Source organism: Neopelma chrysocephalum, unplaced genomic scaffold (genome assembly GCF_003984885.1).
Source record: "Neopelma chrysocephalum unplaced genomic scaffold, ASM398488v2 Primary Assembly neopelma1_252, whole genome shotgun sequence".
Classification (NCBI taxonomy): Eukaryota; Metazoa; Chordata; class Aves; order Passeriformes; family Pipridae; genus Neopelma; species Neopelma chrysocephalum.
Window position 1 is genome coordinate 1,410,685 of NW_020897914.1, and position 12,281 is coordinate 1,422,965.

General features: G+C 47.0%; 1 protein-coding gene across 4 annotated transcripts; it reads right to left on the reverse strand.

Annotated features, from left to right (window-relative positions):
* Window positions 1–1,363: 1,363 nt before the first annotated feature.
* LOC113977610 (coagulation factor IX-like) lies at window positions 1,364–12,161 on the reverse strand. 4 transcript variants are annotated; one of them, XM_027703896.1, is made up of 9 exons: window positions 10,513–12,161; window positions 9,828–9,945; window positions 8,082–8,242; window positions 7,177–7,201; window positions 6,932–7,045; window positions 5,785–5,916; window positions 4,517–5,160; window positions 2,973–3,090; window positions 1,364–2,130 (listed from the first exon to the last, which is right to left on the reverse strand). In XM_027703896.1, exons 1-9 carry the CDS (start codon window positions 10,597–10,599, stop codon window positions 1,553–1,555), a joined length of 1,977 nt encoding a protein of 658 aa, XP_027559697.1. In that variant the 5' UTR covers window positions 10,600–12,161; the 3' UTR covers window positions 1,364–1,552. The 4 variants fall into 4 exon arrangements, with proteins under 4 accessions (XP_027559697.1, XP_027559699.1, XP_027559698.1 ...); XM_027703898.1 differs by lacking the exon at window positions 10,513–12,161 and adding an exon at window positions 10,388–10,506; XM_027703897.1 differs by lacking the exon at window positions 10,513–12,161 and adding an exon at window positions 10,342–10,506.
* Between the last annotated feature and the right edge of the window lie 120 nt (window positions 12,162–12,281).

Consider the following 12,281-nt stretch of genomic DNA (forward strand, 5'->3'; position numbering starts at 1 on the left):
CTTAGGGGGGATCATGCTGCTACTTCTTTGTCCCTGCAGCTACAGAACAACAGCAGAGCAACATCTGCTCGTGTTGCTTCTTTGCCTCCACAACTGGTTGTCTCTGCTGAGCTTGCCTACAAGAAGAGGACTCTCCTCCTTGCACAGATAACTGGCAGTTGGAATTCCTTCAGTAAGAAAGTTGCCTTCCCTCCAGAGGAGCAGAGCCTGTTTGCTGTAATGTGTGTTCTGTAATTCTGGGAATTCTTTGAGGTGGGGATTATGGTGTTTGGCTGAGTTACTGCTGGCACTGGTAATGGGTGAATGCAAGAGTGGGGAGAGTCACATGTTAAATGTGGCCCTGTGAGACTGGAGAGTGACAGTAACAGAGAGCTGTGTGCTGGGACACCAACTGCAAGCAAGATCTGAAGGAGGATGCCTGGGGCACGAGAGGGATTCTGCTAAGACAACTTCACCTACTCTCCCCAGGTATGTGTATGCTGCAGTAACCACCTCAGGGGTGTGGTTTTAGCATGCTGCGATCTTCAGGGATTTGGGGTTTTTTCCATTTTTAGTTAAGAATTTATTGAAAGCCAGGGCCTTCCTTACTGCAGTAGTGGCAGGTGCAACTGTGAAAAACAAGGAAACTGTGCAGAGCTGTTCATAGCCAGGGTCTGTTTGGCCCTGAAGGTCCAATAGATTCTTCTTTCTTCCAGTTTTTTTTTGTAGTTCTGCTGCTTCAGTCTAGTCTTCTAGTCACTGGGGGCTAGGGGTTACTTTTAAATCCTAGGAGATGTTTCCTTGAGGTAGGGGGCTTGGTGGTCTTGTGCAAGGCCTAATTCAAATTCTTCCTATCAAAATTCATCATAATAGCTCAACACCATGTGTTCTCTGAGGCAAACAGAATGGTCCTGTTTCTTGTGGAATGGTAACAATGGAGTGTGCTGGGGGGTTGTAATTAAAACTTCATAGTCAATTTTAGGAAAAGTCACAAAATCAAAACTTGACATGGATCACCTGTTGAGAATTTTACTGCACAATCCTTTAATCTTCCTGGAGCTGGGTGGATTCCTGCTCGGTTTATGCCCAGTTCCATATAGACTTTTTTGTATCAGAAAACATCTGTAATTTAGTAAACTGATGTCCTTGGTTCCAGAACTTCAGAGCTCCCTCACTGCTGCGTTCAGCACTGTCTGTCTCACAACTAGAGCCAGACACCACTACCCAAACTGCATTTGCTTTGCTAAGCACTGAATTCATACAGAGAACTGAGTGTGCCTGTCTGTGACATGCAGGTAGGCCTGAGAAATGTAAAGCTTTTGCTTTCACTTAAAAAAATCTTCCTGCTAAGAATTTACATTAAGAAAAGTTGTTTTCTCCTCTGTTACTTGCAAATAGTTCTTTATTATACACAAGTATTTTACTTGGCAATACTTGAATAAGCAATTTAACCCTCTCAAAATTTCCTTGAGGCTAAGAAGCTTGATTTTAAACCATTACAGACAAGAACAGGCACGGTGTTGTAGACTGAAACACAGTAACAGTAGAATTATTCCTGCTCCTATAGTTGGCATTAAGAAAAGTTAATGGAAAAGTTTTCTGAATCTGCTACACTTTCAACCACCTCTTTAATCCAGGGGATGTAGTTGGCTACCCTGGTGTACACCCCGTATTTCCCTTGCTGGGCACAGCCCTCGCCCCAGCTGACGATGCCCAGGAGGAACCAGGTGTTGCGGTGGGAGGCGATGAAGGGCCCCCCACTGTCCCCCTTGCAGGCGTCGGCGGCCGCGGTGCCGTGCCCCGCGCAGAGCATGTTGTCGGTGACCAGCCTGTCCATGGCCCGCTGGCAGCGCTCCAGGCTCACCAGGGGCAGCCGCACCTTCATGAGGAAGCGCAGGGGGGAGCCGCGGGCGTGGGTGGCTCCCCAGCCGCTCACCACCCCCAGCCGCCCCTCCTCGGAGAGCAGCGCGGCCAGGCCGGGGCTGGGCAGGCAGATGGGAATCGCGAACTCGTTGAAAACAACGGCATTGCTCAGGTAGAGCAGCGCGATGTCACCGTTGTAGTCGTTGGAATCGTAGTGTGGGTGCGTCCAGCTCCGTTCCACAGCGATCTTCTGCTCCTTGAACTCTCTCTGGTATTTGTCAAAGTCTCCTGCAGCCAGGACAAGTTAAAACGTTAAGCAAACTGTAAACAGCCTCTGTGGTATCGTCACTGGGAAACAGGAAGGACGGGAGTTAATGCTTTGATATTTTGTCCTGAGAAGGCACATCCCAAACCAAATCCTGCATGTAACAAGGACGGCTGTGATCCTGCAAACCAAACTTTCCAGGTGTTCTTTTGGCAGAGTTGGGGCCTGGATGATGAGATACTAACGGAGATGCTTTCCCATAAACACTGTCAGTCCTTTTTAGTAAGCAGAGTTGTGCCTACACTTCCATGGGACAGTGTTTTCCCTCTCAGGGACATGACATCAGCATTAAGCTGCAGCTGGGACTAAGGTGAAGAATTGTGTCCTGTCAGTTCCCCAGTGCTGTTCGCTCCTCCTGCACATCCCTCTTCGGGAGGGTCCCTGTGGCACAAGGTTGTGTTTGTTGCAGCATTCCTGCCTCAAGGGGCCAATTCCTGTGGCTGTAACTGGGGAGAGGGGCTTTGTGCTCCCAGCCAGTTACAGGCAATAAGGAAGAGGCAGCACAGCAGGTAATTAACCTTAAGGCTGATTAAGAACCAAAATGGCCTCGAGAGCAGACATTCACCTACAGGAACCCTTCTTCCTCCTGAGGGGTCACCAAGATGTGCTCAGGCTCTGTGCACAGTGAGTTTGCCAAAACTGATGACAGAAGAAGACAGATCTCTGCCTTGTTTCCCCAGGTTCTCCATGAAAACAAAAGGGACCAGCCGAGCCCTTTGGCACCTCTACGCTGCCAAGGAACTGCAGTGGTCCTAAATGCAGGTGGGGCTGGCTGTGCTGTGCCTCCCCCGCCCCCTGTGCTCACCCACGGTGACGTGGTGGGGGCTCACAAGGTCCAGGCAGTGCGCGGCTGTGACCACCCAGCGGCTGCTCAGGAGGCTCCCGCCGCAGAAACCCACGCCCCGGCTGTCCCGGATCAGCACCTGCGGGAAGGGAGACCAGGGATGTGCACTCACTGTGGGCTCTGACCCAGGTAAGGAACACGTCTGGCAGGAGCACTGGCCCACCAAGCAAAGGGGCAGTGAAAACAGTAACAAAATCACTGCACTGCTGTGATAAGGGAGCAGAGTATTTCATGAACTAAGCTCGACAAGCTCAGGCAGACTTACAGCTGCAGTGGCTGATGTTCTCCTGAAGGAACAAATATGACTGTGATTTATTTTTTGTGTGGCGTCAAATGTTTTGGGAGTGGTGGAGAACAGAAACACAAGGTGCAGTTTATTAGGTAATAAAATTTGTAATGATCTACACAGTAGCAAATGGAAAAGTTAAAACATGGTGCTCAGTGTTTGATGTCTGTCTTGTCTGTTCAGAATTATAAGCTCCATCAATGCCTCAGCATGTCCTCAACTATTAATTCTGTGTACTATTGATGCTTTTAATTCTGTTCAGTAGTGCTAGAAATAAACATTGAAAAGTAGCAAAGAACACTTATCCAAAAATGCTGTCTTAGGTTATGAAGACCTAGAATGCAAAGGGTTTACAAAAACCTTTAAAAATTATATTGATAGATAGATACACTTTAAATTCAACATTAAATTAAAAATTTCTTGATGTAATGACAATGTAAAACCACCTTGGTGGTAACACTTCATTTCCAGAAGAAACTGTATAAGGCTGAACAACAAACAACATTCCCATCTAACAACCCAAAATCAGTCTACTGATCCAAAGGGAAGCAGCTGCTGATGGAAACCCATAAAACTGGCTAATAGTGACATTTCAGCTTGCCAAAGTGCACAATGCATGGTCCACCCAGGTTCAGCCTGTGATTTTTCCACCTATAAATACCTTCTGATGTGGAATTGGGAAATCTACTTGTGTGCCAGCAGTAAATCGACTGAGGGTAATGTGAAGGGTTTGAGATCAGAATTTCTCTGCAAACAGTAACAGGACATTGACCAAAGAGAGACAATATAGTGAAAATTAGTAACAAATAAGGACACACACACACAAAAGCCCCAAACCTACTGAATCTCACCTGGCCACAGAACCTGCCTCAGGAAAACTATTACCAGCCTTCCACAAGGAGGCAGATGCTCAGCTTTTCCCTAAGGACACGCAGACACAACCTGAATAACAGCACAGGAGATCTGACTGGATTAAGATAGAAGGTATTATGTTCTAATCCAAAAGCATACATATGTAGGACGGGAAGAATCAAAGGCATCTAAGGTCTGTATCATCAAAAAGCCCAGCTGAAGGCTGAGAAATACACGTGGTTCCGTTGCTCTGGACCTGAAAATCTTCATAATGGCTTGATGAACTCTGCTCCTGAAGGACCCAATAAAGTTAAAGAAAGCAAGCATTTAGGTGTGGTGTTTGGCCAGACTGGAAGTAAAGTATTACCTGCCAGGGGCAATGTCCACGATGACACAGCATTCCTCCTGTTATCCTGGGGTCCCAGTGCTCCCAAGTAGAGCTGGTGTTTGCCTGGGTGGGCTGAGGCACGTCCAGACCGTCTCCCCCGTCCCTGCTCTGATGCAGCCCATCACTCCCGTGTTGAACAGCCCCCGTTCTGTTCCTGCCCATGTCCTCCCCTCGCTGGTTTTGCCCTGTGGTGTTTCCCCCCATTCCTTCCTGCCTGGCAGCAGGTGCTGTGCTCTTGTTCTGCCATGCAGGGCCCTGGCTTGGCTCACCCGATGCAGCCAGGCCTCTCCCAGTTCCCTCCACTGCCTTGTGGTTCTCAGGGCCATCCAGCTCCTGTCCCGCAACACTGTCCCCCGGGGGCTTCTGGGACACAGAGCCCACCACTGTCTTCTTCCAGCTGGAAGCATCTCCTGCCACCTCTGTTTGTCCAGCGTGCCCAAAGGCATCCTTGACGGTCTCCTTTTCCCCAACATCACTGTGTTCCAGCTCCATCTGCCCAGCTGTGCCCTCTGTGCTCCTGTTCAGCTCAGGCACATCCCCGTGCTCCCACTGGAGCCTTTTTGGCTCCCGCCGCTGTTCCTCCAGAGCCTGCCTGGCTTTGATCAGGCCACAGGGAAACGGTGCTGGAGGGAGGAATGACAAAAACCAAGATCTGAGATTAGGGTGTGCTGGTGTCATGTTGAACTCAAACACAAAGCAGCACTTTTCCTGTCCAAGAATGGGACTTGACCCCCCTGGAACAACTCTGACCTCGTGATGTCCAACTCCCCCCTGGCCACCCCCTTGGCTCAGTGTGCAGAACTCATTGCCCAGAAACGGGCGTGTGGCTGTGTCTTTTCTGAGCCATCAGCCAGGAGCAGCCTGCCGAGGAATGAATACTGACTCAGTCCTCCCCTTCTGCCTAACACCCCCTGTCCTATCCTCTCCCCTCCCACCCCTGCACTTCAGCCTCATGACTCAGTCTAGCTGATCTGAGCCTGTGCTGGAAGGAACAGGCCCACTCCAAACTGTCCTGCTTGCTCCTTGACCCAGTATGTGCTCACAGGGGCACCGGACTACAGACACAGGACAGAGAGGAACCTTAACATTTAAAATAAACATTACAAATAAGACAGATCTTTTCATACAGTAAGTGCAAGCTGCAGTAGCCACAGTATGTGCAGCTCTTCTGCATCTAGCGGAGGGAAAGTCAGTGCCTGCAAGAACCTCCTCTGTTCCCGAGGTGGCCCCAGCAGCCCGTGCTTTACCTGCCTGCACGCAGCTCCTCCCGTCCTCGTGCAGGGTGTAATCCCTGGCGCAGGAACACTGCACGTGGAGGGCGCTGCTGTCCCTGCAGTACTGCCAGCACCCGCCGTTCTTGTACCAGCACTCCAACCTCTCTGCCGGGGAAACACCCGCCGTTACAGCACCCAGCTCCTGGAGCTACTATTGCATGGGGCAAAGTAGGAAAACATCTGCTGGAATCGCTCAGGGAAACAGAAGGAACCACCTCTTACAGTTCCAGGCACGCACACGGGTGTGCAGCAAACCAGACCTCATGTTTGGTTTGTTCTGTTCTGACCATTCTCCCGTTTGCCAGCTTTGCCCTGAGGCCACAGCTGGGCCCTTCTGTCTGTGGAGCAGGGGCAAGAAGAGGCCTGGAAGAGCAAACACTTCTAAATGCATCAGTTTTTGATTCATCTGCACATCTTGTCTTTTATATCAGACATTGGAATGGGCTGCCCAGGATTCTCCGTCCCTGGACATATTTAAAAGGAGACTGGATGTGGCATCAGTGCCATGGTCTAGTAACCACAGCGGGGTTGGATCAAGGGTTGGACTTGATGATCTCAGAGGTCCCTTCCAACCCAGCTGATTCTATGATTCTATGACAGATTTAAAGCACTGGGCACTGGGGGGGGGGTCCAACCTTGCCTGCAATTGAGTGAGATTTTTATTCATTGTTACATTAAAAATAGTCACATTTAGTTGCTTCACTGTACAAAGAAAAGGTCAACAAAAGCACTTGGAGGAAAAAAATTTAGTTTCCACAGTTTGGCTTTTGCTGTTATTTCATGCCTCAGTTTGCAAACTGGATACAGCGTTTCAGAGGATGAAAAATCTGGTAAGAGAAGGTAGTTTTTATCCTTCCTTTTCCATCACTCATATATTACAACATAAATATAGCAGACTTTTCCCCTTTCAATAAGCTTTGGCTAATTTGTTTGATTGACTTAATGAAAGAGAGGAGCCTCATCATGAACAATCTGCAGTGCAGGCATCTATGGCAGGAGTCACTAGAGTTGTTATCCCTCCAAAGTGATGAAAAGGGGCCTTTCTTGGGAGCAGACAGGAGATGGCCACATGCCATCCTTCCTTCACAATGAATGCCAGCGTGTCTATTCCTGTACTCACCTATTTCACAGTTGTGTCCTCTGAATTCTGGGGGGCAGATGCAAAAGTAACTGTAATGTCTTATTTTGCAGACTCCACCATTTTTACAGGGATTTGTACTACATGGATTTAAACCTAAGGAGAAGAAACGAGGCACAGTGTAACTCCAGGGATTAAGAGAAGCCTGGCTTTCAATTGCCACATAGTTCTTTGTACCCAGGAGGGACACAAGAAATACATTTTTTAAAAACTCCTTTTTTACCTACCTTTGTAATTGAACCAAAACTCCATCTGCAAGAGGAAATCACAAATGAAGAGAACAGGCAATAAATGGTCATATTGATTACTGAAGACATAATTTAGAAAGCTGGTTTTTTAGGGTCCATGTAAACTGACATTTTCATTAGAGCCATAAACACAGTCTCAGAACAGATCTCCTGATCACCACTGTGCCATTTACTTTTGTTTGCACCATGGAGCAGCCCCAGAGTGCATAAACTGGGCTGTACTGGAATCAAAATGAACCTGAAAGCTCAGATCCTTAAATGCTCCAGCCACTGAAAGGTCTGTGGCACCAGCTCAGGAGTTTCAAGTGACACCATCACCACACCCCCCCTCCCCAAAAGGTGTCACTGCAAGGCCTCAGCACCAGCTGCTTTGCTCTGAAGAGCCATTTCTGCTGTGCTGCTCTGCCTGCTACGGAGACATTCCTGGCACTGGCACCTCGGGCTGGATCCAGGAGAGAGCAGGCACCTGTTTAACTCTGCAGCTCCAACTCCTGCCTCAGCACAAGGCCCCAGAAGGCCCCAGCCCTGCTTCCAGCCAGATGCTGTTGGCCCTGGGAATGAGACACTCCTCCTCTGGATTGGGAGGGTCTGGACAAGCAAGTGACCTCTGAAAATGTCCCAATCACATTGCTGGACTGATGCTCTCAGAAATGGGTTTTAGATACTTCCAAGGATTTGTGTTTAACATTTATACAACAAACTGAGCACTCGCAAAGTGAAGTCTCACAGGTGCCCTGGGTGACCCTCCCTGAATCACCCTGAAGTGACCCAAGCTGCAGAATCCATAGACACACACCTCCAGAGCCACACTTGGTGACTTGGGCAGGATTACTTAGACCTCACCATTGACTTTCCTCTGTTTCTCCTAAAACCAAGTTTCTCACCGTTTTCTCCTGCGAATGGAAGATCTCCTTGGCCTCCTCAAATGAACACTTTTCCTCATTGCATTCTCTCTCCAAGTTCCCTGGACGAATCTCTTCTAGGAAGTGGTTGGCACGTTTATGGACTCGCAGCACCTCGTGGGCTTTGTCTTTTCTCACAAACACTAGAAGACCAAAACTGAACAGTTGGTGCTGAAGGCAACACAGCGGCACTGCCACAGTCACAGTCAGAGGGGCTTTCAGTGGAAAAAACAATATAAATGAGGGGAGTGGGAATCTACACAAACAGCCCAAAGGAAAATAAAATTAGTCTGTGTTTCAGCAAAACATATCAGTAGTCTAAGCTTGCTTTCAGTGAGTCAAAAGAGCCACTACTGAGACTTGCAGGTTTGTGCAGAAATTTTTTATTCCACAAGACTCTTGAGTATTGCAGCTTCTTCTCTGGAGGCTGGTTAGGTTTTTCTGCTTAACCATCCCAATTCACAACAATTATTAGCTTGATATTTGGTTATGGAGACGCAGAGTTCTCCAGGTTCTGCTGTGGCCACAATAGAACAGACACCAATCCTTCATTAAGAGAAATATTAGTGTCAGTTTTGTACTTACATTTAGCTCATCTCAACTTTGCTTCACTAAGGTATTTGCCCTCCTCCTGCGATGCCTTAAGCTGTTACTGCCAGTAAATTAAGGGAGGAATGGCCAAAAGAAGGACTATGTCAGTAATGTCCTCCCCACACACCCCCTCTGCTCCACAGCACGTCTCTGCTAAGGCACCTCTATCTGCAGCACGGTGCCAGGGTTTTTCCACCCACACCCCTTGTGGGTGCACTGATCCCAAAGTGCAGCCCCATAGCCAAAGCCCACCTGGCAGATGGAAAGGCTGTTACTCCAAGTGTTATGAGACAAAAACTCACTCTGTAATCCCAAAAAAGCCTATGGAAATCCACACAGCACTGCTTTTCCCAGCTAGGGATTAGTGCCCTGGACAAGCCAAACCTTCTGGCAAAGAACCCAGTTTTGGAGATGGACTGTGAAAACACAGATCTATTTGCAGTTGCAGGATCAGTATTTACAGCAATGACCGAAATTCTAGAATGATATTACATTGCCTCATTTCCAGGCAATTAGTAACAGCCCACAAAAACTCAGTGAAGAAAAGCTTTGTACAGATCCTGCTGTCTGGTAATAGAGAACATTTCCTTCACTTACACCAGTAAAATTTCCCTTCAGCTCCCCTTGTGTTCTGGGTCACCTTAAAGGATTTACCTCCTTTAAGTAGGTGTCCCACAGAGCCTTTGCAGATACTCTGCTCTTCCTCCTCTGCAAGGACAGCCACGATGACTCCTGAGATCCTGTACACTCTCCTGCCTGTCCCACAGCTCTCTGAAGCCATTTCCAAACCTTGTGTAGTAGTTGTACAATCAACACGAGGTCCAAGAACACATGTTGAAAGTGTCTCATTTTAGATTCCCAAACTGGAAACCTCTGCCATGCAAAACCAATTCAGATCTCGGGTTCCATGTCACAAGGAGAATACTCTTCAAAGGAAAGTGGGCTAAACAGAAATCTAAGAAAGGCTGATTTCACTTGGAAATATGTATATGAATATTAATTTCTTTCTTGTGCGTTTCAGGAAGTGTTCCTTCAACCCGCAGGACTTTGTGTTCAGAACAGGAATGCAGTTTCTGTTTAAATGCCAACATTGCCACAAAAAGACAATTTAATTAAAAAAGTAAAAGAAATACCTACCTTCATATGAAAACAGGCAGCTGCTGTCAATGAAGCACATCAGCAGGAGAAATCTCCCAAGTGAGGAGCTGCTCTCCATGTTAGTGAGCATCCAGAACACTGACCTCCTGATTCCTTTCTGAGGGAAAAGAATAATAAAATTAGTATGTTGTCACAAAACCAGCCTGCAAAAAAGATGAAAAAGTAGAAGCAAGAGGATAAGAAGAGACAAAGAAAGCAAATTCTACCCAGTTAATTTTGAGCTCATGTCCCCTGTTTCCCCAAGCCACACTGATGCTGCACACCCCAACAGGCAGGAGCTGAGCTGTGGGGCAGGGGCTGATCCAAAGCCCACAGAAGCCACGGAAAAGCCATGGGGAGCATGGGAGCACACGGCCCAAAGGGAGCAGAGGCCACTCCCAGCCCAGTCTCGCTGAAGCCGAGGCGGGAGCACAACCAGCCCCTGTGCAACTGCTGATGCTTCGCTCAGGGAAGGCCATGCACAGACCCCAGGGAGGAACCAAGCACCACATACCAGCAGTCACAGGTACAGCACAGAAGTTTGCATTTCTTCTTATTACCTTCCCAGGCTAAAGGATTTACCAGGATTCAACAGCATGTTCCTCTCTGCTACCTGCAGCATTTTTTCAAAAACACAGGATCCAGAATGAGTTCAATTTACACAGAACCACGCAATTATACTCACGTTTTTCTTTATTTTTTTTTTAGGGGAAGACAGGAAAGAGATTTGGATGTACACCAGGAACAGCCATGAGGTCAAGAGGTTGATCATTAACTAGTCACAAATATTGACAGAGGAGAGACAACCTGGATTCTGTGAGACACATTAGAAATTCAAAATCGGAAGAAAAGTGTGTGTTTCCACACACATACACATGTGCATTAAAAAGAGAATTTAGTCTTTTAAAGAATGCTCCAATACTAAAAGCCACTGCTTTGCAATAAATTTCTTCAGGAAAATGTGGAACTTTTAAGAGCAGATTTCTGACACTGTCACCTTTCAGTAGGCAAGGCCAACAGACCTGGAAAACACACCAGCTACTCTGTAAACATGTGCTGAAATATTGCAGAGCTGGGAGTGTGCAGGAGGATTCCCTGCAGTCACCAGCAGGCAAATGTTGCCCTGTCACTGCACCAGCACTGCCACCCACCATGTTTCAACTCAGGGTTACAGGTTACCTGTTCCTGGTGCAGGCCTGCTGAGAAGGGTGCTGTTCAAAGCATTCTTATTTAATGTTCCTCCATCCTTAAGTCCTGTCCCAAGGGAAAAGGGGGAGGAGAAAAGAGAGCCAGAGCCAGTGAGCACAGCTCCTACCCCAACTGCTCCTTCAGTAATGACTCAACATCAGCACTTGGGTAACAAGCACCAAGGCAGCTCCTGAGTCAACAAGTCCACAAATTTAAAAGGTATTAAACCTCTTTGCTGACACCACATTAAATTTCTTACAAACTAACCCAATTCCTTGTACCTGAGGTTTTTTTGGTTTAAGTCTCATCACAAGAGCAGACTGAAGTTCTTCACTGATCCAAACCCCTTGAGACATTGGAAACACACACTGGAAACACACATCACTACAGCAGAAAGAGTTCTGCTTCTTTTTTTCTACAAGATTAATTCTATTTAACAAGTGCTAAGATTAGAAACAAGTATAAACTGTGATATTAAACTTCACCTGGACTATTGCTACTTCCTATGAACTTACTGGTGCTCTGTATCATTTACTCATATACACACAGAGATGCAAACACACACCATTTATCAGTAAGCATGAGCAATGCTCACACAGCCTGCAGCTGATTGCAGTCACCACAACAGCAATGAGCAGAAGCATTTGCTTACCTTGCTAATTAGAAGACTGTTACAGACCTCAGGATAAATAGAGCCTGCAATAGCTTGGAATTAAACCTCTTTTTTTTTTTTTTTGAATAATGCTATACAGTTCCCCTTCTCTTTTCAGGAAGTTTGGGGGGTAAAATCAGGCATCAAGTGTGCAAAGAATAGAAAATACAGAGAAGTTCTAGTCACCTGCTGAATCAACGATCTGTGAGCACTGGAGTAGGATGTGAAGGACTGGAAGCAGTAATGATGTTACAAAAATTTCACTGTGTTGCAAGAAAAATTATACAAATACAGAGCAAACCAAAACAGTTACTGTGGGTACAGCTGAAATGACAGAACTGCATCTCGATGGTGACTTGCAAAACCAGTTCTCTCTGTCCCCTCCTGCCCCCACCCCAACCAATTCAGACATTTTACACCTCAAAGATGGAGTTGTCTGACCATGAATCACCTTATTTTCTACAATGCTGTACAGCATCTCAGCTAACAGGGTTCTTTTTTCTTTCCTGTAAGGCTTAAGTAGGACCATGCCACAAATAAACAACACAACCTGCAACAAACCAATGTAAACAAGAAAAAAAGGAGAGAAAAAAATAAGTCCCAAGGAGAACAGC

Coding starts and splice junctions, on each gene's coding strand:
- LOC113977610 (XM_027703895.1), bottom strand. CDS start 10,306: ATGGCCTTCCCTGAGCGAAGCATCAGCAGTTGCACAGGGGCTGGTTGT. Junction 7,046..7,176: donor GTTTTGGTTCAATTACAAAG/GTAGGTAAAAAA, acceptor TCTTCTCCTTAG/GTTTAAATCCATGTAGTACA. Junction 5,161..5,784: donor GAGGAGCTGCGTGCAGGCAG/GTAAAGCACGGG, acceptor TCCTCCCTCCAG/CACCGTTTCCCTGTGGCCTG.